General features: G+C 44.9%; 1 protein-coding gene across 2 annotated transcripts in view; it reads left to right on the forward strand.

Moving 5' to 3' along the window:
• Positions 1–22,130, forward strand: part of TTC19 (tetratricopeptide repeat domain 19) — a 25,797-nt gene extending 3,667 nt beyond the window's left edge. The window contains exons 2-10 of one of the 2 annotated variants that reach the window (XM_085882069.1): positions 13,966–14,063; positions 14,283–14,393; positions 14,796–14,834; positions 15,267–15,323; positions 15,706–15,767; positions 16,968–17,062; positions 18,868–19,034; positions 19,170–19,332; positions 20,971–22,130. In XM_085882069.1, coding sequence (XP_085738195.1) covers positions 13,966–14,063; positions 14,283–14,393; positions 14,796–14,834; positions 15,267–15,323; positions 15,706–15,767; positions 16,968–17,062; positions 18,868–19,034; positions 19,170–19,332; positions 20,971–21,101 — 923 coding nt within the window. In that variant the 3' untranslated portion in view covers positions 21,102–22,130. The remainder of the gene's footprint in view (positions 1–13,965; positions 14,064–14,282; positions 14,394–14,795; positions 14,835–15,266; positions 15,324–15,705; positions 15,768–16,967; positions 17,063–18,867; positions 19,035–19,169; positions 19,333–20,970) is intronic. The other variant, XM_085882079.1, reaches the window with a different exon arrangement.
• Positions 22,131–23,962: the final 1,832 nt, after the last annotated feature.

A 23,962-nucleotide genomic window follows, 5' to 3' on the forward strand; every position in this document is an offset into this window, starting at 1 on the left:
CTCGCCCCACCCCCTCTCACGCCCCACCCCCTCTCACGCCCCACCCCCTCTCACACCCCACCCCCTCTCACGCCCCACCCCCTCTCACACCCCACCCCCTCTCACACCCCACCCCCTCTCACACCCCCTCTCTCTCCCCCTCTCCCTCCCCCTCTCCCCCTAGTCTCGCCCTTCCTCTCTCGCCCCTCTCTCTCGCCCCCCCCCACTCTCATCCTCCCCTCTCGCAGATATTGGTCGACAGATAAATGTCCGTAACTTGGGAACCGCTCGTCCGATTAATATCAAACCTTGAAAAGGCACATCCGCGGGTCCCCAGCAATATTCCTGGCAAGTTTCAATCAGATCAGACCGTCAATCGTGCAAAAATAAATAAATAAACATTAATTGTGACGTCATTCGTGAGGTCATAGCACCGTGTCTTGTCATTGGTCGACAGAAAATGGCCTTAACTTGGGAACTGCTTATCCGATTAATATCAAACCTTGAAAAGGCACATCCACGGGTCCCCAGCAATATTCCTGGCAAGTTTCAATCAGATCAGACCGTCAATCGTGCAAAAATAAATAAATAAATAACTAAACATTAATTGTGACGTCATTCGTGAGGTCATAGCACCGTGTCTTGTCATTGGTCGACAGAAAATGGCCTTAACTTGGGAACTGCTTATCCGATTAATATCAAACCTTGAAAAGGCACATCCACGGGTCCCCAGCAATATTCCTGGCAAGTTTCAATCAAATTGGACCGTCAATCGTGCAAAAAAAAAGAAAATAAATAAATAAATTAACATTAATTGTGACGTCACTCGTGATGTCATAGCACCGTGTCCTGTCTGGTTCACAGACAATATATAGGTCGTTATTGGTTGACAGACATTGGTCACTGTATCACGTTATTCTTTTTATTCAATTACTGTGCAATTATTGTGCTATTATTATTATTAATATGCTGTTATCATTATTCTGAGAAAAAATTGGCATGTAAAGGTGAGAAGGTGGAACGACACCTTCAGCTTCCATATATATACACCTTTTCAACACTGAAAAAGCAATAAAATGGCCGTAACTTGGGAACCGCTCGTCTGATCGATATCAAACCTTGAAAAGGCACATCCGCAGGTCCCCGGCAATATTCCTGGCAAGTTTTAATGAGATCGGACCGGCGGTTGTCGAGAAACGGCGGTCACAGTCAGACAAACAGACAGACACAGAGATTGCTGGAATTATAGATAGATGACAGGCTGAGTCAACCCCACCTGGTATTAATTCAACAGCAAGTGGGATTTGAACTCGGGACCCTAGGATTCCAAGCCCACCACCCTAGCCATTAAACCAACACCAGGCATATATAGATGGATTGAGGCATTCATATCCGGCAGAATGCAACGGGTGGCCATCAAATGCAGTGAAATCCGAATGGAAATCAGTTGGAAGTGGAGTCCCCCAAGGGAGTGTATTGGGGCCTTTGCTGTTCGTGCTGTTTATCAATGATGTACCAGATGGGCTCATAAACTCTGTGTATGTTTTTGCTGATGACACAAAAATCATTGGTGCAGTAAAAAGTCAAAGTCAAAAGGACTCTGCAAGACTATTTGAATGAAGCAAAAATTGTCAGACAAATGGCAACTCCCTTTCAACTTAAACAAGTGTAAAGTACTACATGTCTGAAGATCAAACGCATTGACTGCTTATCAGATGAGTGGAACAGACTTGCAGGAAGTACAAGAAGAGAAAGGACTTGGGGGTGGTGATAGATTCAGAACTCAAATTCCACAAACATGTTTCAGCAGCTGCACAAAAATCAAACCAGATGCCTGGAATTATCAAAAGAACTTTTACAAATTCAACAAAAGAGGTTCTCCCGATAGTATACTCAACCCTGATTAGACCACACCTTGATGATGGCAATATCCTTTGGAATATGAGATATAAAATGGACGCGTACGAGATTGAGAAGGTCCAGCGAAGAATGACAACACTGGTTCCAGAGCTACGTGGTACGACGTGTGAACATCGACTCCAAGCCCTAAATCTCCACTCCATGTACCATTGACGGAGAAGAGGTGACATGATCACAGTTTACAAGTCATGGTAGGTGAAGTAAGATTACCAGTCGAAATGTTCGTCACGAGGGCAATCTACCAAAGTACCTGAGGACACACATTCAAGCTGCACAGACACAGGTCGAGACTGGATATTTGAAGCAAGTTCTTCAGTCAGAGGATTGTAACGGATTGGAACAATGTTCCTGATCCTGTGGTTGAAGCAGAATTGAGTCAATCCTTTAAGGCCAAACTTACCATTCTTTGGTGGAATCAAAGGTTTTTTTTTTTGGTTTTTTTTGTATACCTTGGTCGAGGCTCGTATGAGAGCTAACACACAACTCACAGCAAGGAGGCATGAGACAAGAGGGGCGGGAGTGGAAGGGACAAATCATTGGGGAACAGACACAGGTGAACTGTGGAAGGGAGAGGGATGGGGATGGGACGGGGAACATGGCGAGGAGAAGATGGACATTACAGGGACTTTCAGGAAGGAAAGCAGGAGAATTGAAGGAAGTGGGCTTGGGTGGATTATCGGGGGTAGAAAAGATCGAGGATTTGGATGGGGGAAGATAAGAGGTGGTGGTGAACAGCTGTTTTGAAAGCCTGGAGGGAAGAATGGGAAAGAATAGAGTGAGGAAGTTTATTCCAAAGGCGGGAAAAAGAGGAATGAAAGAGTGAAGATGAGCAGTGATTCGTGATTTTGGTAGTTTTACCAGAAGGGGGTTGTTGGCGGACCTTGAGCGCCCTGTGGAAATGTGGTTGGGACAAATCGCAGAGAGAGCAGGGGGGGCAAGGCTGGAGAGGAGTCGGTAGAAGACAGAAAGACCACCGACCAACCTGCGGTGATTGAGTGAGAGGCCCAAAGACTCAGCTTCATTGCGGGAGATGCCAATGATCTTAAAAGCCCTGGTTTCGACAGCGTGAAGTCGAGAAAGGTGGGAGGCAGGAGCACCAGCCCAGAGGGGAGAGCAGTACTCCATCAGGCTACGGACAAAAGCTTTGTAAGTGGTCAGGAGCTCAAGAGGGCCGAGGAAGGACTTTGCACGACGGAGGATTCCCAGTCGGCGACTGGCTTTTGAGGCAAGGTTGGAAATGTGACTTTCCCAGGAAATGTCATGGCAGATAGTGAGACCCAGAAGCTTGAAAGAAAAGACTTCTTCCAGAGGATTGTTGAGAAAGTGGATGGGTGGGTTTTGTAAACGGTCCTTTCGAAGAGACATAGTGAGAGTGTGAGATTTGTCTGGATTGAAAGACATGTTCCACGTGTTGGACCAGTTTGTGATTTTATCCAGATCTGCAGTGAGCGAAGAAGCTGCTGCTTGCCGGTCTGAGGGATGACAGATGGTACGGCAGAGGGTGGAGTCATCGGCAAAGAGAAATAGAGGATTTTCCAGAGAGTCCGAGAGATCATTGATGAAAACCAGAAAAAGAACAGGGCCCAGAACGCTACCTTGAGGAACTCCAGCCTGCACAGGAAGAGGGGATGAAAGAACTCCATTTAGGGCCACACGTTGACTGCGACAGGAGAGGAAGTCTGCGAGCCATGAGTGGAGATGGCCTTGAATACCATGGGAAGAGAGTTTGGTGAGTAGGGCAGGGTGCCAGACTGTGTCAAAAGCACGTGATATGTCCAGGGATACGGCTCGGATTTCCTGTCTGGCATTGAGGACCTCCATCCATTGATGGGAGAGCAGTAGCAGCATATCTAGGGTAGAGTGACCTGGTCTGAAACCAAATTGATGATTGGAAATCAAGCCATTGGAGAAGAGGAAGGATTTCATGTCTGAAGCGATGATGGATTCCATAACCTTGCTGATGATTGGGAGAAGGCTGATTGGTCTATAGTTACAGGGATCTGTTTTTGCACCTTTTTTATGCAGGGCAGTGATGTTAGCAGATTTCCAAGCAGATGGCAGATGACCTTGGGAAAATGAGAGGGTGAATAGAACAGAGAGAGGGTGAGCAAGAGCAGAAGAGCAGGCTTTGAGGACACGTGGGCTGATGCCGTCTGGACCGGTTGCAGAATCTGACTCGAGGTTTGAAAGCAAGCTCTCCACCTTGTCAGGAGAAAAGGATACAGAGTCCAGGGACAGTTGGGTGCGACTGGGTAAAGTGGGTAGAGATAGTGATGGGTTTAGGACACAAGATTTAGCTGCAAACACCGAGTTTAGACATTCAGCTTTATCACGTGTGGAATCAGCAGTGCGGCCATTTGAGGTAAGGGAGGGGATGGAGGGGGAACATACACCAGAAACAGATTTGATTAAACGCCACCAGGATTTTGAGGAGGGAGAGAGGTTTGAGAGTTCAGACTTGAGATGAGAAAGATGTTGTTTTCTGGCTCTCCTGAGGGTAGATACACACTTGTTCCGAGCTTTGTGGAAAGAACTGAGATTGCCCTCAGTTGGGTTTGCTTTCCATGAGGCAAAGGCAAGTTGTTTCAGGACAACTGCCTCGCCACAAGCTTCAGTAAACCAAGGGCGGGAGGAAGGGTAAGACAACTGAACACGAGAGGGGATAAATCTGTGCATGAGGGAGAGCAAGTTTCTTTGAAAGAATTCCCAGGATGAGTTGATGTTTGAGAAAGTAATGATAGGAGACCAGTCTGTAAGTTTGATGGCTGCTCGGAGACCCTGCCAGTCGGCTTGAGTGAAATGCCAGACTCGACGGCGGTGAGGTGGTTCTCTGATAACAGCCAGAGAGATGTCCACTTTAACAAGGACGTGGTCAGAAGAACCAATTGGAGCAAAGGAAGAGCAGCAGATATTGTCAGGGATATTCTTGACCGACTGTCCTTAAAGCATGCACAAATTGTGTGGCAAGCATTATCAGATATTGTAGAGAAGACCGGGATGATTACACGACTATTCCTTTTTTCCCGGATACTGATACTGATGATGATGATGATAAAGACCGGAGGCAAGACATTATAATTAATCAAGGAGCAAAATGGTTTGAAATGGTTTCAGAAATCATCACCAGGCAAGCGGGCATTTAACAGCAAATACACCAATCATTTCTGTCGGTTCTTTTATTTGGTTTGCATCTCCCCAAAATGGCGGTTTACTACCAAACGGCCAGGATTTGGTGACGTCACGGAAATCTAAGCAAAAGTATACCTATTAAAGGAGGTGTGTGAGTGTGTGCGTGCGTGTGCACTGTGTAACGCTTTTTCACACTGAAGAAAAACATTTCAAACTTTGCTCTGTTTAGGATTCGAACCGCATCTGCTGGCTTTTGAGTTCGCAATTTCAACTGCTCAAGTTTTGTACGATAAACCTTGTTTTTTTTTTATTTTTATAAAGAGCTTGTCCTTCTGTCAGGTCCTTCTGTAAAACTGTCAGGTCAGGCCAGATTAGATCTGTGACTTGCTACAGGTATCATGTAAACCTGTACTAAACTGTTCCGTTGTCGGTGACTAAACCGTCTCCCCCACCAGGTTTTCTGGTGAGGAGGGTGTTTGGATATGGACACCCAGCAGGATTAAAAACAAAACCTGTCAAAGGGCGGAGGAGCTCCTTGTGAGCCAACGGCCATCCATATCTAGTGCCCAACTGTGTCTGCGGACGTCCTCCTGCAGTTGGGTTACTTCTTTTTAGGAGGTTGGTGGCAGGATTTGCACTCGGCCACCGTAAAACCCTTCATTCCGCAAAACGCAAAAACGCAAAAAAATCTGAAAACCCACTCCGTGGGAGTACCTCCTGTGCAGCTTCCCTTCGCAGGGCAGCTCACCGGATGACGGGATTGGGGCAAAGCCTTTGGGACCCCCAATCTTTGGTGATAGGAGGGAAATCACAGGGTAACATTCCTGGGTCAGATTGCGGGAGAGTGTGTCGGAGTGGTGCTGAGGTGTCGTCCACCAGACGGCGGTCTCATTGGGTTAACCTGAGTCGGTCCCTTCGGGTGGGTGCCTGGAATGTCCTATCCCTAAGAGAGGATGATCACCTGTCTCTGATCATCTGAGCTCAAGCGTTTGGACATCGGGATTGCAGCTCTCTCTGAGATTCGGAGACTGGATTGCGGCGAGATAATGGTGGGTGGTTACACCTACTATTGGTCTGGTCACTCTGATGGTTACCATTCCCAAGGAGTTGCTGTAGCTGTGTCCAATAAGCTGACTCCAATGATAATTGAGGTAACACCGGTCAACGAGCATATTATGAGACAAAGGATTCGTCACTCGTTAGGTGTCATTTCCCTGGTCTCTGTTTATGCTCCGACTGAGGCGAGTGATCTCACCATGAAGGACACATTCTACGCCACACTCGAGTCTGTGGTTGATCAGTGCCCCAGAGGAGATACACTTCTAGTCTTGGGGGATTTCAATGCATCGACTGGAACTGATAGGGATGGTTATGAGACGTGTGTTGGTCCCCATGGTTCAGGAACTGTGTACCTGCATAGCACCAAGTCCCTTGACTTTGCAAGAAGTCATGGACTTAGGGTGGCCGGTTCATGGTTTCAACGCCCACAAGCTCATCGCTGGACTTGGTATTCCAATGCTGGCAGTGTGGCAAAGGAGATTGACCATGTCCTCGTTGATGGTCGCTGGAGGATGATGCATAACTGCAGGGTCTGCCGGAGTGTTCAGTTCCTCAATACTGACCACTGGTTGTTGTAGCAACTCTTAAGTTGCACCTTAAATCCAATAGAATGGTACCATCCAAGCCTCGGCTGGATGTTGGCAAGCTCAAGGATGAGAGGGTAGCTGAGGAGTTTGCGAACAAGTTGAGAGGAGATTTGGGGAGTCTGGGTGCTTTGGGAGGTCCTGAAGAGGCCTTCAAGCCCACCGTCCTTGATGTTGCCGGTGGATGTCTTGGAACTTACCATTGGGCAAAGAAGAATTTTGTCTCAAGGGACACTGGATACCATTACCCAGAGTTGCAGGGCCAGGCTGAATGGCAGAGCTGAGGCGTCAAACTGTACGTGCGCTAAGGGTGGACAAGGAGGCCTATGTGGGAGGAATCTGTGAGGGGGTAGAGCATCACCTGTGGTCAAGTGATTCTCGTCTTGCTTACAGGAGAATTCACGCATTGCGTTCGTCCAAGCCCATCCCTCGGAGCACTGCAGTTGGAGCAGAGGGTGGTCGGCTCTTGTCAGAGGAGTCCGAAGTGAAGGCCCGTTGGGATGGTTACTTTGAGCGGCTGTACCAGGCTGATCCATCAGCTGTCGAGTTGGACGTCAAGGGTGTTACAATCACTGTTGCTGACCCTCCAATCAACTGTGGTCCACCATCGTTTGTGGAAACACAGGCTGTGGTGAACCAGTTGAAATGGGGTAAAGCTCCAGGGATCTGTGGCATCCATGCTGAACTTCTCAAGGCTGGTGGAAACTCTGCACTCGTGCCGTTGCATGCAGTTTTGTGCTCTGCCTGGAACACAGGCATCATCCCAACTGACTGGAAGAGGGGCCTTGTTGTCCCTCTCTGGAAAGGGAAGGGTGATCGCCAAGACTGCAACAACTACCGAGGGGTGACGCTGCTCTCAGTGCCGGGCAAGGTCTTTGCTCGGATAATTCTTGATAGGGTTCGCCACCATCTGCTTGAGCACCAGCGTCCAGAGCAGTCAGGCTTTACACCAAAGAGGTCAACGATTGACCGTATCCTTGCTCTTCGGGTACTCACTGAATGCAGACAAGAGTTTCGGCAGGGGCTTCGTGCAGCCGATGTTGATCTCTGTAAAGCGTTCGATTCAGTGAATCGGGATGTCCTCTGGAGGATTCTTGGTCTTCGCGGGGTGCCACCAAAACCGATCGATCTGATGTCTGTACTCCACTCTGGTACTGAGAGTGCTGTGACATGTGGTGGTACAATCTCTGACTTATTTCCAGTTGTTACTGGAGTTCGTTAGGAGTGTGTACTGGCCCCCACCCTTTTGAGCACTTGTATGGACTGGATTCTAGGGAGGATGTTGGAGAGATCAAGCTGCGGTGCATCGTTTGGGAATGTCAAGATATCTGACCTTGATTTCGCAGATGATGCAGTTATCTTTGCAGAGACTTTAGATATATCCTTTTGGGGGCCCTCGAGGTGCTGAATGAGGAGTCTGAGCTGCTGGGATTACGGGTTTCCTGGGTCAAAACTAAGATCCAGGCTTTCAATGACATCTTTGGATGCTGCTATCCTGTCTGTGCCTGTTTGTGGTGAGGATGTTGAGGTCGTGGAGAGATTCACTTACCTTGGCAGTAATATTCATGTCTCTGCTGGCTGTGAATCAGAGGTCAATAGACGTCTGGGTCGGGCCTGGAGAGTCATGGATTCACTGGATAACGGGGGTTGGCGCTGCCGGTACCTGTGCGGGAGGATGAAAGTCTGAGTCTTCAGGTCCTTGGTGCTTCCAGTCTTGCTCTGTGGATGTGAGACTTGGACTCTGACCAGGGATCTGAGACAGACTTAATACCTTTGGTTCCAGGTCTCTTCGGAGAATCCTTGGCTATCGCTGGTTGGACTTTGTGTCCAACGAGTGGTTGCTGAGAGAGACTCAAATGTGATGTGTAACCTCCATAGTCCGTGAGCGTCAGCTACGGCTGTATGGACATGTGGCTTGTTTTCCTGACGCTGATCCTGCTCACCAGATTCTCTCAGCGAGGGAGTCTCATGAGTGGAGGAGGCCAATGGGCCGACCACGTGCCTCGTGGTTGCAGCAGGATGATGGCATATCAAGGAGATGGGGATGGGCCAGGCATCTGCCTGGGGGATGGCCAGACGGAGGCCCCTGGAGTACCGGCTGAAAGTGGACACAGCGACGCACTGCTCTGGCGCATGCTCCCATACCTGATCTGACCTGACTGTAAAACACACTTTGTTAATTACCTCTACCATCTGAACGTGGACAACGGTTATGTTTTCACCCCTGTCTGTCTGTGAACAGGATATATGTAAACATTGTGGATGGATACGGGTGAAATTTGCTGGAGAGGTTGGGTATGTGACAAGTAAGAATGGATTCAATTTGGGGGAAGATCCAGATCTGAGACTTATTTAAGTGATTCTTCACCATTGAGAGATAGGGCCAACAACCATAAACAGCACAATTTCTCAAAAATTTGTGGAAGAGTTATGACAAAACTTGGTGGATGAGTTGGTTAGGTGACAAGAATGAGCTGATTTTAATTTTAGTTCAGGTCCGAATCCAGATCCTGCCTATCAGTCGGATGCAAAATGTAAACTGTTCTTCCTGGCAGAGGTATGCACTCTAATCAGTGCCTTTCTAGTTACCTCTGCCCATCGAACGTGGACGGAGGTTATGTTTTCACCCCTGTATGTCTGTCTGTCTGTCTGCTTGTTTGTTTGCTTGTGAACAAAATATCTCAAAGTTGTAGACGATTTAGACAAAATTTGGTAGAGAGCTTGGATTTGTGACATGGATGAAATGATCAGATTTTGGTGAAGATCCGAATCCGGATCTGGATCGGAGAATTGTTTAAAGTGATTTTTCACCATTCAGGGATGGAGCCAAAAACGACATATGCCATAGCAGGATTTCTGAAAAAGTCGTGAACGAATTTGGATGAAACTAGGTGGGGAATGTTGGGTATGACGAAGGAAGAATTGATTCGATTTTGGTGAAGATCCAGATCCGGATCTGATAATTTTTTAAGTGATTCTTCACCATTGTATGATCAGGCTAAAACGATATATAGCACGATGTCTCAAAAGGTTAGGGATTGATTGGAGCAAAACTTGGGAGATGAGTTGGTTAGGTGACAAGAACAAGCCGATTTAAATTTTAGTTCAGGTCCAAATCCAGATCCTGCCAATCATTGGGATACAAAACTTAAACTAATTAGCTTGGCGGAGGTATGCGCTCCTCCGAGTGCCTTTCTAGTGATATATATATATATATATATATATATATATATATATATATATATATATATATATATATATATATATATATATATATATTGTTGCGGATTCGCGCCCGCCGGCGTGCGAGCGGCCACGTAACTCGAATCGCGGCACGTCGCCCACCGGACGGACAATCCCGTCGTGACCCTCTCGGACTAACGCCGGGAACTAGTCACGGGTAGGCCTTTCGGCCTCACCACGATCGTGCCAATCGGCCCCCCGCGTGGGATAGGGTTGCTCGCCAAATTCGACCTACCTAAGTACCCACACGGAGGGTAGACCGGGCGATCGCACCTCGCCGCAGGTCGACTTCGGACACGGGCCACTTTAAGCGACCCGTTCCATACTATCGGGATAACCGAGCGGTGTTATCGTCAACCTCGACGGTTCGATTAATTATTGGGCGTATTTAGCCCACGACCAACCCTTTACGTGAAGTAAGATGGAGATTCAATAAAGGAAAAGACGAAGCGAAACGGGAAAAACAGTTCAACATAAAGCACATTTATTCCGCGGCAAACGGAAAGCACACATATACAATTATACACCAAAAGCAAATGTAAAAATAGAAGAAACACACAATTCTGCACAAAAAGCAAATGCAACAATGCAGATCTACTACCGACTACCAAGCACACGGCAACACTTGTACAGTTTTACTTCACAGACGGCGCCGACAACACATATACTCAAAGCAAAAGAAAAAGGGACCACCCTCAACTACAAGGGGGCAGACGGGCCTGGGGCCGAGACCGCGTCGAGCCTACCCGTCTGGTGATGAGCCGCAAAATGGCGGTGGCGCCCCGACTCCGCGGGCCTCGCTGGCACTGCCTGGAATGGGGTGGGAACGGGGCCCCCTTCTCACACTATCTCAGCGCGGGGGGAAACAGGAGGGGGTTGTTGATGCTCGGGGGAATGAGGATATCTCGCTGGCTTGGGTCCCGCGACGAGCGTCTCCACCGCGACCTCGGTCGCGTTACCGGCCTCCCCTCTCCGCAGCTCCCCGACTCTGGCACGAGCGCCCTCTCGACTGCCTTCACCGCCGCCACAACTCTCCAACTCTCCACTCTTCTCAACTCCGTCCAACTGCTTTCCTCTTCTCAGAAACTCTCAACTCTTTCCAACTCAACTACTCCTTCCCGGCGAGCGAACGCGGCCCTTTATAGCCCCCGGGGCTTCGCTCCTTCACCTTCGACCCTTCACCTCTGGCTGGCTCCCCATTGGACAGAGGAAAAGTGGGCATGAATGATTTTTGATCCGATTTCTCGGAAAGGCTGGTGTTTTTGCACCCGCTGCTCGGTGCGCGCCCTGTCGAAGTCCAGGATCGGTGCCCACAAGCGGCGCGGGAATGGCGGTGATGCGATGGTTGCGAGAGCGAGATGTGACGGCAAGGGTCGTGGCTGTTGTTGTGAAGCGGCGTTGCGGTTGGTGGTTGTTGTGTGATGGCTGTTGAGACGTGGTTGGTGGTGGTTGTGGTGGTAGTAATGGCGGCTGGTCCAAAATAAAGATAGTAAAAGAAAAACGGCTATCTAGAAGGGTCGCAGCCCGAATGAATTACATTTATTCCCTCTAAACAACGGGTTTGGGCCTAACTACACATATACTTACAGAGATATCTCACCTACAGGACCTGAATGGTGGTTTGCGAATTTCGTCAACCACAACAATATATATATATATATATATATATATATATATATATATATATATATATATATATATATATATATATATATATATATATATATATATATATATATACATACTGGGCGTAGTGGCGTGCGCCTGTAATCCGGCTACTCGGAGGCTTGGGTTGGAGGATCGCTTGAGGACAGGTGGTCTGCACTGGGCCGCGCTATGAGAGGGTGTAGGGCAGCCCGGAATCATGGCGAAACTCAATCCTTATCCCTGTGTCGTAAGAGGCGACCAGGGTTGCGTCAGGAAGGGCATCCGGCGTAAAACCTATGCCAAATCGGTATGCGGATCATAACGGATGATCCGCTGTGGCGACCCCTAACTGGAGCAGCTGAAAGACGAACAATATATATATATATATATATATATATATATATATATATATATATATATATATATATATATATATATATATATATATATATATATGTGTGTGTGTGTATGTATATCATCATTTTCTTCTTGCGTATGGCAGCTTAGCTGCCGGGGTAGCTATCATTTCTTGGAAGCGCAACTGTGTCACTGATGCACTGGTTCTCTACCAGTACACACTGGTACTCATTTCGCCAACCTCAGAAGGATGACGGGCTGAGTCAACCCCCTGGTGTATTAATTCAGCCGCCAACGGGTCTTGAACTCAGGACCCTAGGATCCCAAGCTGCCACCCTTAGCACGAAGCCAACACCAGGCTATATATGTTTATGTATATATGGAATTTGAAGGGCACTCAGTGGCGCGCATACCTCCGCCACGCAATGTCTGATCCAGTGGAATATATCGGTGGCAAGAATTTTTTGAAATGTCATACTATATGAAGTATGTATATTGTTTTTGACCCCATCTCTCAATGGCAAAAGTCACTTCAAAATTTTTTATAATTATTTATCTGGATCTGGATTCGGATCTTCACCAAAATGAAATTAATTCATCGTTGTCATATCCCCAACATGTCCACCAAGTTTTGGCTGAACCTGTCCATAACTCTTTGAGATATCGTGATGTACATTTCGGTTTAGCCCCATCCCTCAATGGTGAGGAATCTCTTTAAAAATTCTCAGATCCGGTTCCACTTTCTGATCTTCACCAAAATTGAATGTATTCTTCCTCGTCACATACCCAACGTGTCCACCAAGTTTCGTCCGAATCCATCCACAACTTTTTGAGATATCCTACAAACAGGGATGAAAACATAACCTCCTTCCACCTTCGTGGTGGAGGTAATAATAAAATTAAACAAGTGAAATCCTTCAATACAGCGCGTGTGGTGAAGCAAATAAGTACACTAATGTTAAAATATGCAATTTATGCTTTTTTCAGTTGAAAAACAATTAAAAAGTGTACTTAATATGTAAAATGTAAAAATCTTGTTATTGTGATAAGCACCTTTATATATAAGAGAAGGAATTAAATCATTCGATACAGCGTGGCAGGGGGCCACAAAAGAATGATAGCATAAGAAGAACTTAGCTTTCAGCATTCGGCGTGAAATGCGATGGTGGGCGGAAATGACGTCTTTCGGCGCGAAATGCCATGGTGGGCAGAAATGACGTCTTTCATTCGTTCGTACATGAGGGGCACGTTTCTTCGTTTTTTTCCGTCAAGCATTAAATTAAATAGTTTTCACATATATAACACATTAGTTTCACAAATTTCCATTGAAATACTCAGGTATTTCCGTCAATTGTCGCCATTTCCGTCGAGGTTACGCACTGCATCTATCGGATGGCCGTCATTGGCTGTCTTGAGGCACGTGGGGGGGGGGGACACTGGGGACACCGGAGATGTGGTAGACGCCGGCGGGGACATTTCAAACTCTGTGCAATTGTATACAGTGCACGCACTGTATGTATATGTATATATATATATATATATATATATATATATATATATATATATATATATATATATATATATATATATATATATATGCAACAAGGTCTATCAATAGAGTGCATAACCAACAACAATGATTTGTTTTATAAAATCCTTCATTTTCTGGCTTATTCACTCCATTTTACTTCAGGATTGAGACTCTCATGTCTTTACTTTCTACTGGATGTTACCCCAGCATGGATTGTACATGACAGCACTGTACAAAAGGAGTAACTAAAAATTCCGGCTCACACTGTGCGATCATCCTGAGTGTTTTCTATCAATCTTTCTTTTATCTTTTAACTTTCCCATTTAACCCCAAGCCAATTACCCCACACCATCCCTCAGAGGAAAGATGTTTTTTGTTTCACAGTGGCTTTACAGTAAACACGTGCTCCAGGTCTTGCTTCTCCTTCCTCCCATCCATAAGGCCAGGCTCTTTGATAGTTTTTTTTAATTTTTTTTTTAAACAAAGTCGAAAGTTTTGTTTTGTTTTTCTCTCCAGGAATTTCCTTTTTTAAATGGCTCTCTGAGACGGATGAAGAGAAGGTTGAAGAACAAACACCAGAGCAGCAAATTATCTGGACTCTAAAACGAGCAAAGGTACAGGTGTTTCACTTGTGTTTGCTTCATGCTTCACGATGCCACGGTCGAAATGTATCGGTGGTGCATGATGGTGTGCTTGAGGCAGATAGATGTTTGTGGTCACACGGAGGAGATTCACGATGATGGTGTTGAAATACGGAGTGTGGTAAACTGCATATATAATTGCTGAACCTGAAATAACCAAACGTTGTAGTTGTGTATTCTCACTTTCTGCAGCTGAACATTCTGCAAGGACGACTGGAGAAAGCGGAGGAGCTGCTGCACTTCGCGGCCCACCTTGCGCAAAACGAGAATCACGAGAATGCCCTCATCTATACCTATGATCTGGTACGACTGGTACTCGCACTACCTCCATCTCAGCATTAGTATTCAAAGGGGAAAACGATGAGGATAACAAATTTTATTGTACTTCGGGGTCATCAGTGTCAAAATGTCATGTCGGTCACATGTGATATTCGCAACTGCTTGTTGGTGGACCCTCAGGAGTTTTGGTACATCAAACGAAAAGATGCCGGCTGTTTTATCAAGTTTTTGAATCTCATTTCTTCATTACTTTTATGTCAATTGCCTTGCCAATAACTCTGTGTGTGTGTGTGTGTGTGTGTGTGTGTGTGTGTGTGTGTGTGTGTGTGTGTGTGTGTGTGTGTGTGTGTGTGTGTGTGTGTGTGTGTGTGTGTGTGTGTGTGTGTGTGTGTGTGTGTGTGTGTGTATCTATTTATTTTTCTTCAGATGGCAAACCTGGCTATGCAGCGGGGCCATTTTGAGCAGGTGAGGCCCTTTAATTCTACACATGGTGTTTGGTGGTCAGGATTGTTGTAAGCAGGTGTACTTTGATGTGTTTGACCTTGCACTGCTATTGGTTCTCTGGGTTCAAATGTTTCTGTCCAAAGCTAAACACTCGGTGCTTGCTTTAAGCATCGGTCGGAAAAGCGCGCTGGCTCTTTTGGCAGAGTGCCATTCGTACGACAATAAGAGAAGCCTGTTGCAGTGAATGGGATGATGGTTATATGGTGGGATAGAGGGACATTTTGTGGAACGTGTGTTGTGTCTCTTGTGACGTCCATGTTCAGTTTGCGGATCTGCAGTATTTGTGATTATTATTATTTTCTGTACTTTGATTTGAATGTGGTGGTGATTTACATCCAGTCTTGTGCAGTGGTTTAATGTGGTTTTACTTTTCTTTCTTTTTTTATCTCACAGGCTGAGAAGCTCTTCAAAGCAACCATGACTTTATACTTGGAACATGGAACCAAACAGGTAGGTGTGTGGAGCCACAGCCCGCTTCCCATTGGTTGGTCTACCCTGTTCTTAGGTGACCAACCAATGGCATGGCTGGGGTCGTGGGGATGAGTCCCTCCTCTGGGGTGCACGGTGCTACCACTACGTCCTAGGAGGGGGTACCTCATTGACACGAGTCCTACTCCCCTCACTCAGAATTTTTGATCCGTTGCCATTCATTCTCTTCCTCTTTATTTTAATTCGATATCAGCATTGTTTGCCGTTGTTAAACTTTGTCTGTCTGTTCCTTACAAAATTCGTAATTTTACCTTATTTTTTTTCTCCTTGTAAATGTGTTAATACCCTGTGTATATCACTTCCCCCTGACACCAGTGACCTTTGTGGCTCTTTTTGCACATAGGACGATGATGCCATGATTGAGATGTCTCTGAAGATTGCAAGTATCTACGCTTCTCAAAAAAAGTACGAATAAGGAATATAATTAAAAGAAACATTTTAGGGTTCGGGTTAGTACACACGTATGACTCGTTTTGGAACTCATTTTTGTGCATTAGGGTTACATTGACCTGATATGTAAATGGTTGCTTCTTTGAGAAGGCCTGTTTTAAGAGGTGAGGCAGATTAGGTACCCCTTCTTGGAAGACTTGAGGACCAGTGCAGTCATGCCAGGAGAAAAGACAGGCAGTTCAGAACCCAGACAACAGGTGATGTCTGGTTATAGAATTAAATTTCTTCAGCTATTTAATGTATTTGAGAGAACTAACTGAAAGCCACTGGAGTCAGCAAAGCAGGACAAGCAAACTCTGATCATGAGTGGTCTGCCTAAAGACATGCCGGCTTTTTAGGTGACCAACCAGAGCCATTCCGAGTTGTCCTTTTCAGTTCCCCATACAATCTCATTCTTCAGATGGTCCAGAAGCATCCTTCTTTTCCTCCCTCTTGGTCTTTTCCCTTCATTTGCCCTTCTTTCAACATATGCCTCTGGTGCCTTGGTTGTTCTTAGAAGGTTGCCAAAGGTAGGGTTGTTGTGACTTGCAGGAGCAGGAGCATACAGAGATTAAATCTTCTGATTGTGAGCTTTGACTGAGAGTTGTATAAATACTTGTTGATAGAGTATTTGAGATGAAGTGTCACTTTGAATGTTCAACTGAGGCCAGTATTCAGCTGACTTGCTGAGAACTGGAGTCAAAAACGGGAAAAGGGAAAGTATAGATGTGTTGGTTTGGGAGTAGGCAATCCACGTCTACAGAGAGAGCATGGTTTAGTAATTTTGGGAAGATTGTATCCAAATACACAAAAGTGAATATGTCGATGTAGTGAAGAGGTGTGTAAATTTCAGATTGTCAGGAGGATACATTCACCAGCGTCACACACACACACACACACACACACACACACACACACACACACACACACACACACACACACACACACACACACACACACACACACACACACACACACACACACACACACACACACACACACACACACACACACACACACACACACCACTGGAGTTGCATAGAGATCTGCCTTCCTATTCTTGCTTTCCTTTTGAAATGGGATAAAAGTGTAACATTTGAGAGGTGATGTCATAAAGTGTTTGTAAATTTTAAATTAAATATTTAATTTAACTGTGTGGTTGTGCCTGTGTTTCAGACACAAGATGGCTGTTTCTGGATACGAGTGGTGTGTGCAAACCGCAGGAGAGAAGGTTGCAAAGCAAAACGCACACACTTTGGGGTCATCGCCCGGTAGCCTTTTCTCATTTCTCTACAACCACTTGTACTCTTACCACTTTAGTGCAGCTTACACTCGGGATCCGAATCAATCCACAGAGTCTAACAATAATACAAGACAGATGAGGTGTTTCTGTGGGTGCCTGATCTGCTCTCTGTACATATGCCTCCCTTTGCTCAGCTCCGATTGCTGCCAAGTTGTGGCTTTTTATCCCTTGCTGTAAAAACTCAAGTTCGTAGAATACGATACCCCACACAGTGTGACTTAAATTTTAATCAAATAATGATTTCAACGGTCGTTTAAAAAAAAAAAGAAAAGCAGACGTTTAGTGCTATTAAAGCAGTCTAAATACCACCCTTATACACCACCCCATTGAACCTTGATTCAAATTGAAGTACTGCAAAACTGGAGGTTCTTGGAAGTATTACGACAGACCATTTGTATACTAGCGTTCAAGTATATAATTCAATTTAAATAAAATAAAGATTTGAAAAGTCGTATAAATAAATTGATTCCATGTTGTCCTGCCATTTTCCACAATGTCTATTACATCACCCTATCAATTACACATTGCATTAGTTATTTGTGCCCGTCATATATGTCCTTAACAACAGTAGGTTTCCTGTTTGGAATGATTTTCAATTTGTTTAACTGTCAGGCAGGCAGACAGTGTGAAAATATTATCTCACTCTCTGCAGATGTATGACCGGGATGAATTCAGAGCCAAAGTACGGTAAAACGAAAGACATGTCTTCCTATTCATGTTCAAAATATAACATTTGATTTAAATAGGTTCTATGTCTCTGTCTCTCTCTCTGTTGCATCATTGGTTGGGACGTGGCTATGCCGCTGATGCAGTGTCCCCTTACCAGTACACTGGTGCACATTTTGCCGACCTCGGAAGGATAACAGGCAGAGTCAACCTCCTGGTGTATTTTAATTCGGCGGCCAACGGGGCTTGAACTCGGGACCCTAGGATCCCAAGCCGCCACCCTAACCACAAAGCCAACACCAGGCTTAGTTCTTCCTCTATCATAAACTGATAAGATGGACTGACATGAACCAATTGCTTAACCATACTTTTCGCTTTGTGTGCCTGTGGAAACGACTCTCTGCATCCCCCAATATAAATATATTTTTTTGTCTTTTGCATTTCTGCATTCCCTGAATTACCATGATAATGCTGTTTCATACTTGTGGTCCATGGCAGCTGTCTATGAAGCAGCTCTCAGGATTATACACCACCTTTGACCTTTGCACCAGAGCTTAAGCACAGAAGATGACCAAGTCTGTTGGTTCAGCACTACCTTTGTAACTTTTTAGTGGTGTTCTGACATGTTTTTTTTGTTTGTTTATACTTATTACTATTGTGCAGTTCTGTGGAATCTCTAACTTAGCCTGAACTACATTTCATTGTCTATTAAAGGAAACGGCTTGGAGGAGCATTTGTGAGCTGAGAAGCCTCTTTTTAAAATGGCTGTCGAGGCAAAGAGTGCCAGTCTATCATGTGATCGCATAGACGATGTAATTTGCCGTATTATTTTGCGGTACTGTAAAGCTTGAGGGTTTGCTCCTTCAACTTTGGCTGTGGGAATGTTTTGTCAACCCACCTGCACACCCTTCATTAAATTGGCTCACTTGTGAAGTGAAAGAGGGGGAGTTCAGGCCTAATGTCATCAGATACCAAACATTAACCAATATCTTTGGTCATTGACCGATTGGTCGGTGTGCATTGAGTTTCAATGCCTTGAGGCACGTAAGGTAAAATGGAATCGTTCAAATCAAATAACTAATATGCCTGACATGCACCTTTGCACAGCAGAGGAGGAACGGGACATGTTGTTGAACACACAGCTACTCTTTGGCATGTGTTTGGACTCGTATGCACGCTACCACATAAGCCAGGGCCGATGGGCCAAAGCGTCGACACTGTACCGCCAAGCACTGGACACTTGTTCTGCTGCACAGGGTGACACCCATCCTCAGGCAAGCTACACAGCCTCCTCCTCGACTCATTGAGTTTATCACAATCGCCAGTGTACATTAGCCTATTGGCCTCCTAAAAGGGTGTAGAATGCTTCAACTTTCTGAAGCTAATTTCTGACTCGTACCCACCCGTAGACCGTGCTGTTGATGAGTGACCTTGCCGCCACGCTTGATGCCCAGGGACTGTGGGAAGAGGCTGAAGAGCTGGCTCAACGTGCCATTGATTTGGCTAGGGACACTGGACATCAGCATGAGGCTGCAATGATCAGCAACCTCGCTGGAATCCTCATGCACCAAGGTAAGCTGTGCAAAGGGAAACTTGGAGTTTTGTGAATAAATTCCTTTTACATGTGATTATAACTCGCCAATCTACAAACTCAAGCACTTGCCAGTTTCTCCAGCTTGGAAGTTTCAACTGCTTAATTTCTACCTTCCCTCAGCTCCAGAAATAGCGCTCCTTCCCCAGCCTGTACTGTTCCCCGATTCTAACACTTGTTCAACATCTCATTAGGTCGCTGAGGTCAGGTGGTGATGGAGATGTTCTACATCTGTTTAATTTGAATCTGGGATGAACCACAACAAATAAATTGGAGCATTCTTGAACATTCCTAATGGATTAGGTCTATAATAAGGCCTCACATTCTTAGTGTTTATTTAAAGGGAGATCCTGTACCCTGGCTGGCATCCATGGATAATATTGGTCCATTGAGTGTGGACAATGAGATCTCTCTTGGATCGAGCCTAACAATTAAAAAAACAAGGACAAATGTGTCCAAGAGCCGTGTCCTAAAGGTTTTGTCTTCACCAGAAGAAGATCAAGAAGAGGAAGAAGAAAAAAAAAAAACAACTTCCGATATTTCGTCACATCACGTCCTTCATGGATGATCTTCGTTCATGACGAGAAAATAGTGTATTTACGAAATTACAATACATTAAATGGAATAATCTTTAAATAGTAACGTGAACTTTTCGAAACTTAAAAGCAAATGTCCGAATATATTTAAAAGTTCATGATAGACGCTCTCAAAAGGCACCCTCAATGCGAGGATGTGTACAGGTGTTTAGTATTTAAGGAGATCCGGATCCTGTATATAAAAGAGCCGAGTCGAAAAGGTTTTGTCTTCACAAGAAGAAGAAGAAGAAAAAGAACAACGCCGAGCTCTCTTAGAGCAGCATTCGCTATGAGACGCTGCTAAAAATTGTCTCCAAAACCTGAATGTTCACACGTACTGTATTTCTCTCTTGCTCTTCAGAAGGTCTCACGCCTGAAACGTTCCTTTACCCTTTCTCATGGCAGTTAACATACCTCTGACAAAATTTGGATCACAAAATTTGTTGTCATTTTTTTTCCACTGACATAGACCGACTCCAATCCTTATAAAGCCTAGTTTTTCTGTCGTGTAAATAAATAGATGGATGGGTGGATTCTTTTGACAATCCTTTCAGAGCGAGAGGGTGAGACTGATTTTTCACAGTTGAAGGACATGCTCCAGTGGTTGAAAGCTTGAGTCCTGTCCCCAGATACACCAAGACCGTTTACCTTCTTTGGTAAACTGGCCTTGAAAGCCAGATGCTTATTGAGCATCACAAGAAAATAATCACCGTGAAGAAGGCTTCAAAATTCATCTTGGACACTTTATCCTTCTGGGTTCACTATGGCCACAGGATCAAATGTGTTCACCATCATTGCTGTTGCTCACGAGAGTAAAACTCGCTCCAAATCGCCTGGAGGCCTTTGTTGTTGTTTTTCTTTTTCTTGCCTGACTCGTCGTTCACAACCTCTTTGTTTGCCTCTCTCACTTTAAGGTCACTCATCTGTTGCCAAATCACTTCCTTTTACTTTGAAGGGCAGCTTCTTTTTCTCTCCCACTTGGATTCCTTTTCAGTCATTGTTTTTTGTGTTTTTTTATTATTATTATTTTCCCTTTGTTGGTAGGAAAGTACGAACATGCCAAGCGGCTGTATCTCGAAGCTTTGGCGCTCTCTCGGAAGAGTGGCGAGCCGGAGGTCACTCTTCAAGCCGAGGGGGGACTCGCAGAACTTCTTCAGAGGACTCGCAATAGGTAGAAGGAGTTGCAGTGTCCGCCGCACACAGCTTGCCATCTGCAACGCCGCTCGAGGGATGTACGGTTCCGAGATGAGTTGCATGGTTCCCTTCGCAGTGGCAAATGAGTGTGAGTGCGGGTTATCCATGCACATACTTATTTGCACAAGAACACTTGGTCGATGATTTGAAATGCTAACGCATCCTCCATTGTGTAGGGTTCCGTTTGAATGTACTTCGCACTTGTACAAGTTATCTTTATGAATAAGCCAACACATCATTGTTTAGATGGAAAACAATTGGACTTGCTGAAGTGATATTTTATTTGCAATTTTGTCTTTGGTGGTTATTTTCTCATCGGGTGGCATTTGCCCCCTTCATCGTAGTATGATAACTGTTGTGTGCAGTGAAGCTCTTTCTGTATCTTCTGTAAGAGGAGGTGAAACCAATGGGCATAGTATGGGGCTGTGAGACGAGTGTACGTATGCAATTGTTATTGATGGGTTGACCTCATAGAAAACCTCTCAAATTACAAATTCCTGCCCTAATCACCGTGAACAAATTGCCTGGGCCACATATGATTGGAGCTTTTTATTTAATTTATTTTGAAACCTCAGAGCCTTTTCTTTGTCTTAATTCAACTAATCTTGGTGATTGGTTCTTAATGAACCCTGGTGTTAGAGAGCATGGATCTCAGCCAATGCTTGTGATGACTGTCTATATCTGTTTGAGAAAGTCTTACGACTAATCCTGTACAAAATGGTACAAAAATGTTTTTTTTTTTCTTCTTTCTTTCGATGGTTAGGTTTATGGTGGAGCTTGTTTTGTCTGTTAGGCCGAGAACGTTTTGAACCCACCTTGTATTAGTTGCGTGATAAACATATTGGTAGACAATGAATAAATTAACAATGTATATAGGAGTTGAACCTGGAGACCGGTATCATGAGCTAAGTGCTCAGATCAGAGGCCCAAGTGCCCTGCCAGCCAATAACATTGTCTGTTGTGGTCACGAGGTTGGTTTGTGTTGTGAATAAAAACGATACTGTGTATCATCCCATCTTCTTTAACTGCCACAATTATTCCCACATTCTGGTGGAAAGTTGGTCAAGCCTGACGTTTAATTAAGATTAGGGCAGGAATTTGTAATTTGTTCAGGGTGCTGTGGGGGAAAAATTTATATTAATGTATTCTATATTGTAACAAATGGAGTTTTAGAAATGTAACTTTTATGCTACAAGTTTAATTGGCTGTCCTTTCTGGCCAAGAGACTTTTTCCCTAAATGATAATAAATGTGTTGGTCTGGAGCAGAGTGATCGAGCTGATAACAACAAACCTTTGCCTCGAAATGTAAAAAGTGGCTTCTCATCTAAAGGACACATCTGCAGTCTGGGTTGATAGCCCCCACCACTCTCTCATGAAAGTATAAAATGCTTTGAAATGTAAAATTGTTTCAGTGTAAGTACCTGAGAAAGTATTAGAATCTCAGTGGCTTGTGCTCCTTGGAACTGACCAAGTACCAAGTTAGAATAAAACTCTCTGATGTAATGTGGAAGTGAATTGAATCGGGTTGGTCTAACTGTTAACTCAAGTAAGAATAAATGAAATAGAACCAAATAATATTGCAATCAATGGGGATTCTTAAGTTCATTGTACGAGGGTGAGAAGTGTGTGGTGTATAATTAGAAAATAAATTGTTTCACAAGGAAGGACTTGTGTGGACATCAGTTTTAACAGTGTCAATAGGGTTTTATGCAGGATTTTATAACCAAATCGGACAAACGTTAAACTCTGCCTGAAGTCAAATAGGATTCCACAATCAGCTGTTAGAATCCTTCAGGAGGACAACGATCACAACAAGGTGGGTTAAAAAAATCCACAACAGTGCTGTCGCTAGCTGTCCTACTCTCCGCAAATGACAGCATGTGATCTTTAACATCCATCAACTAATGCTGATAGACGGAACGCCCAGTTTAACGCCCATCCGTGAGATGACGCACACATTGAAGAAATACCAAGAGGACAGGATATAGCTGGGCCGAGATTCAAACCCAGGCTAGACAGCTTAGAAGAGAGTGAGCCTACCTCTGGACCATCTTGCCAGCTGACATGTCATCACAATATTTATATTAATTTTTAAAGTGTAAACATATACATGGAGTGGCATGATGACATTACAGTGCAACTCCAACTTTGGGTTATTTATGAACCGGAAGGGGGCGATCAAAGTCCACGAAGAAACAGAGGCGGCATTTCCAGAGACAAGTTTGGATTTATTTTCAGTTAGAATCCCTCCAGCTGTGAACTGCCTTCTGGTTCGTTGTGCCATTTGTTAAACTTCTTTCCACATTGTGCCATTTCAACCGTTCCACCTGTCTTGATGATCGTATTGATTTAAACTCAGTTTCCCAGACACGAACAAGTGCTTCTTGGGCATTGTGTTTCCTGCACGAGAGAAGGTGCGAGATTCAAACATGTGCCTTCACTTGAGTAAAAGGTGCAGAACAGCAGGCTGTCTCAGGTGCTCAACCTTCGGATTTCCTTTTTTTCTCTCTCTCTCTCTCTCTCTGGAGAGATGGGTTGTCCTCATATCCTTTCTCCCCAACTTTGAGCTCTCCCATATTCGACAAAAGTCCACTTTATTGGGCCCAACAGGCCATTTCATGTTCTGCTTTTGTTGGATGTCTTATCTCCAACCTTTCTTTACTTCAAATTTCTCCATTGACCTCTGCTTTGGACACTATCAGAACTTCATATCTATCGTGGGACATGCAACTGTTGCTCTATCAGGGTGCATCTCCTCCATTAAATCTGTACTCGATCGTGTTTTCATCATCGATGGCATAATTGCTAGATCGTCTGCTCTGAGTCTGGAAGATCGGTGGT

This window comes from Eptatretus burgeri, chromosome 1 (assembly GCF_056783735.1).
Source record: "Eptatretus burgeri isolate ZD-2024b chromosome 1, Ebu_testis_v1, whole genome shotgun sequence".
In the NCBI taxonomy this organism is placed as follows: Eukaryota; Metazoa; Chordata; class Myxini; order Myxiniformes; family Myxinidae; genus Eptatretus; species Eptatretus burgeri.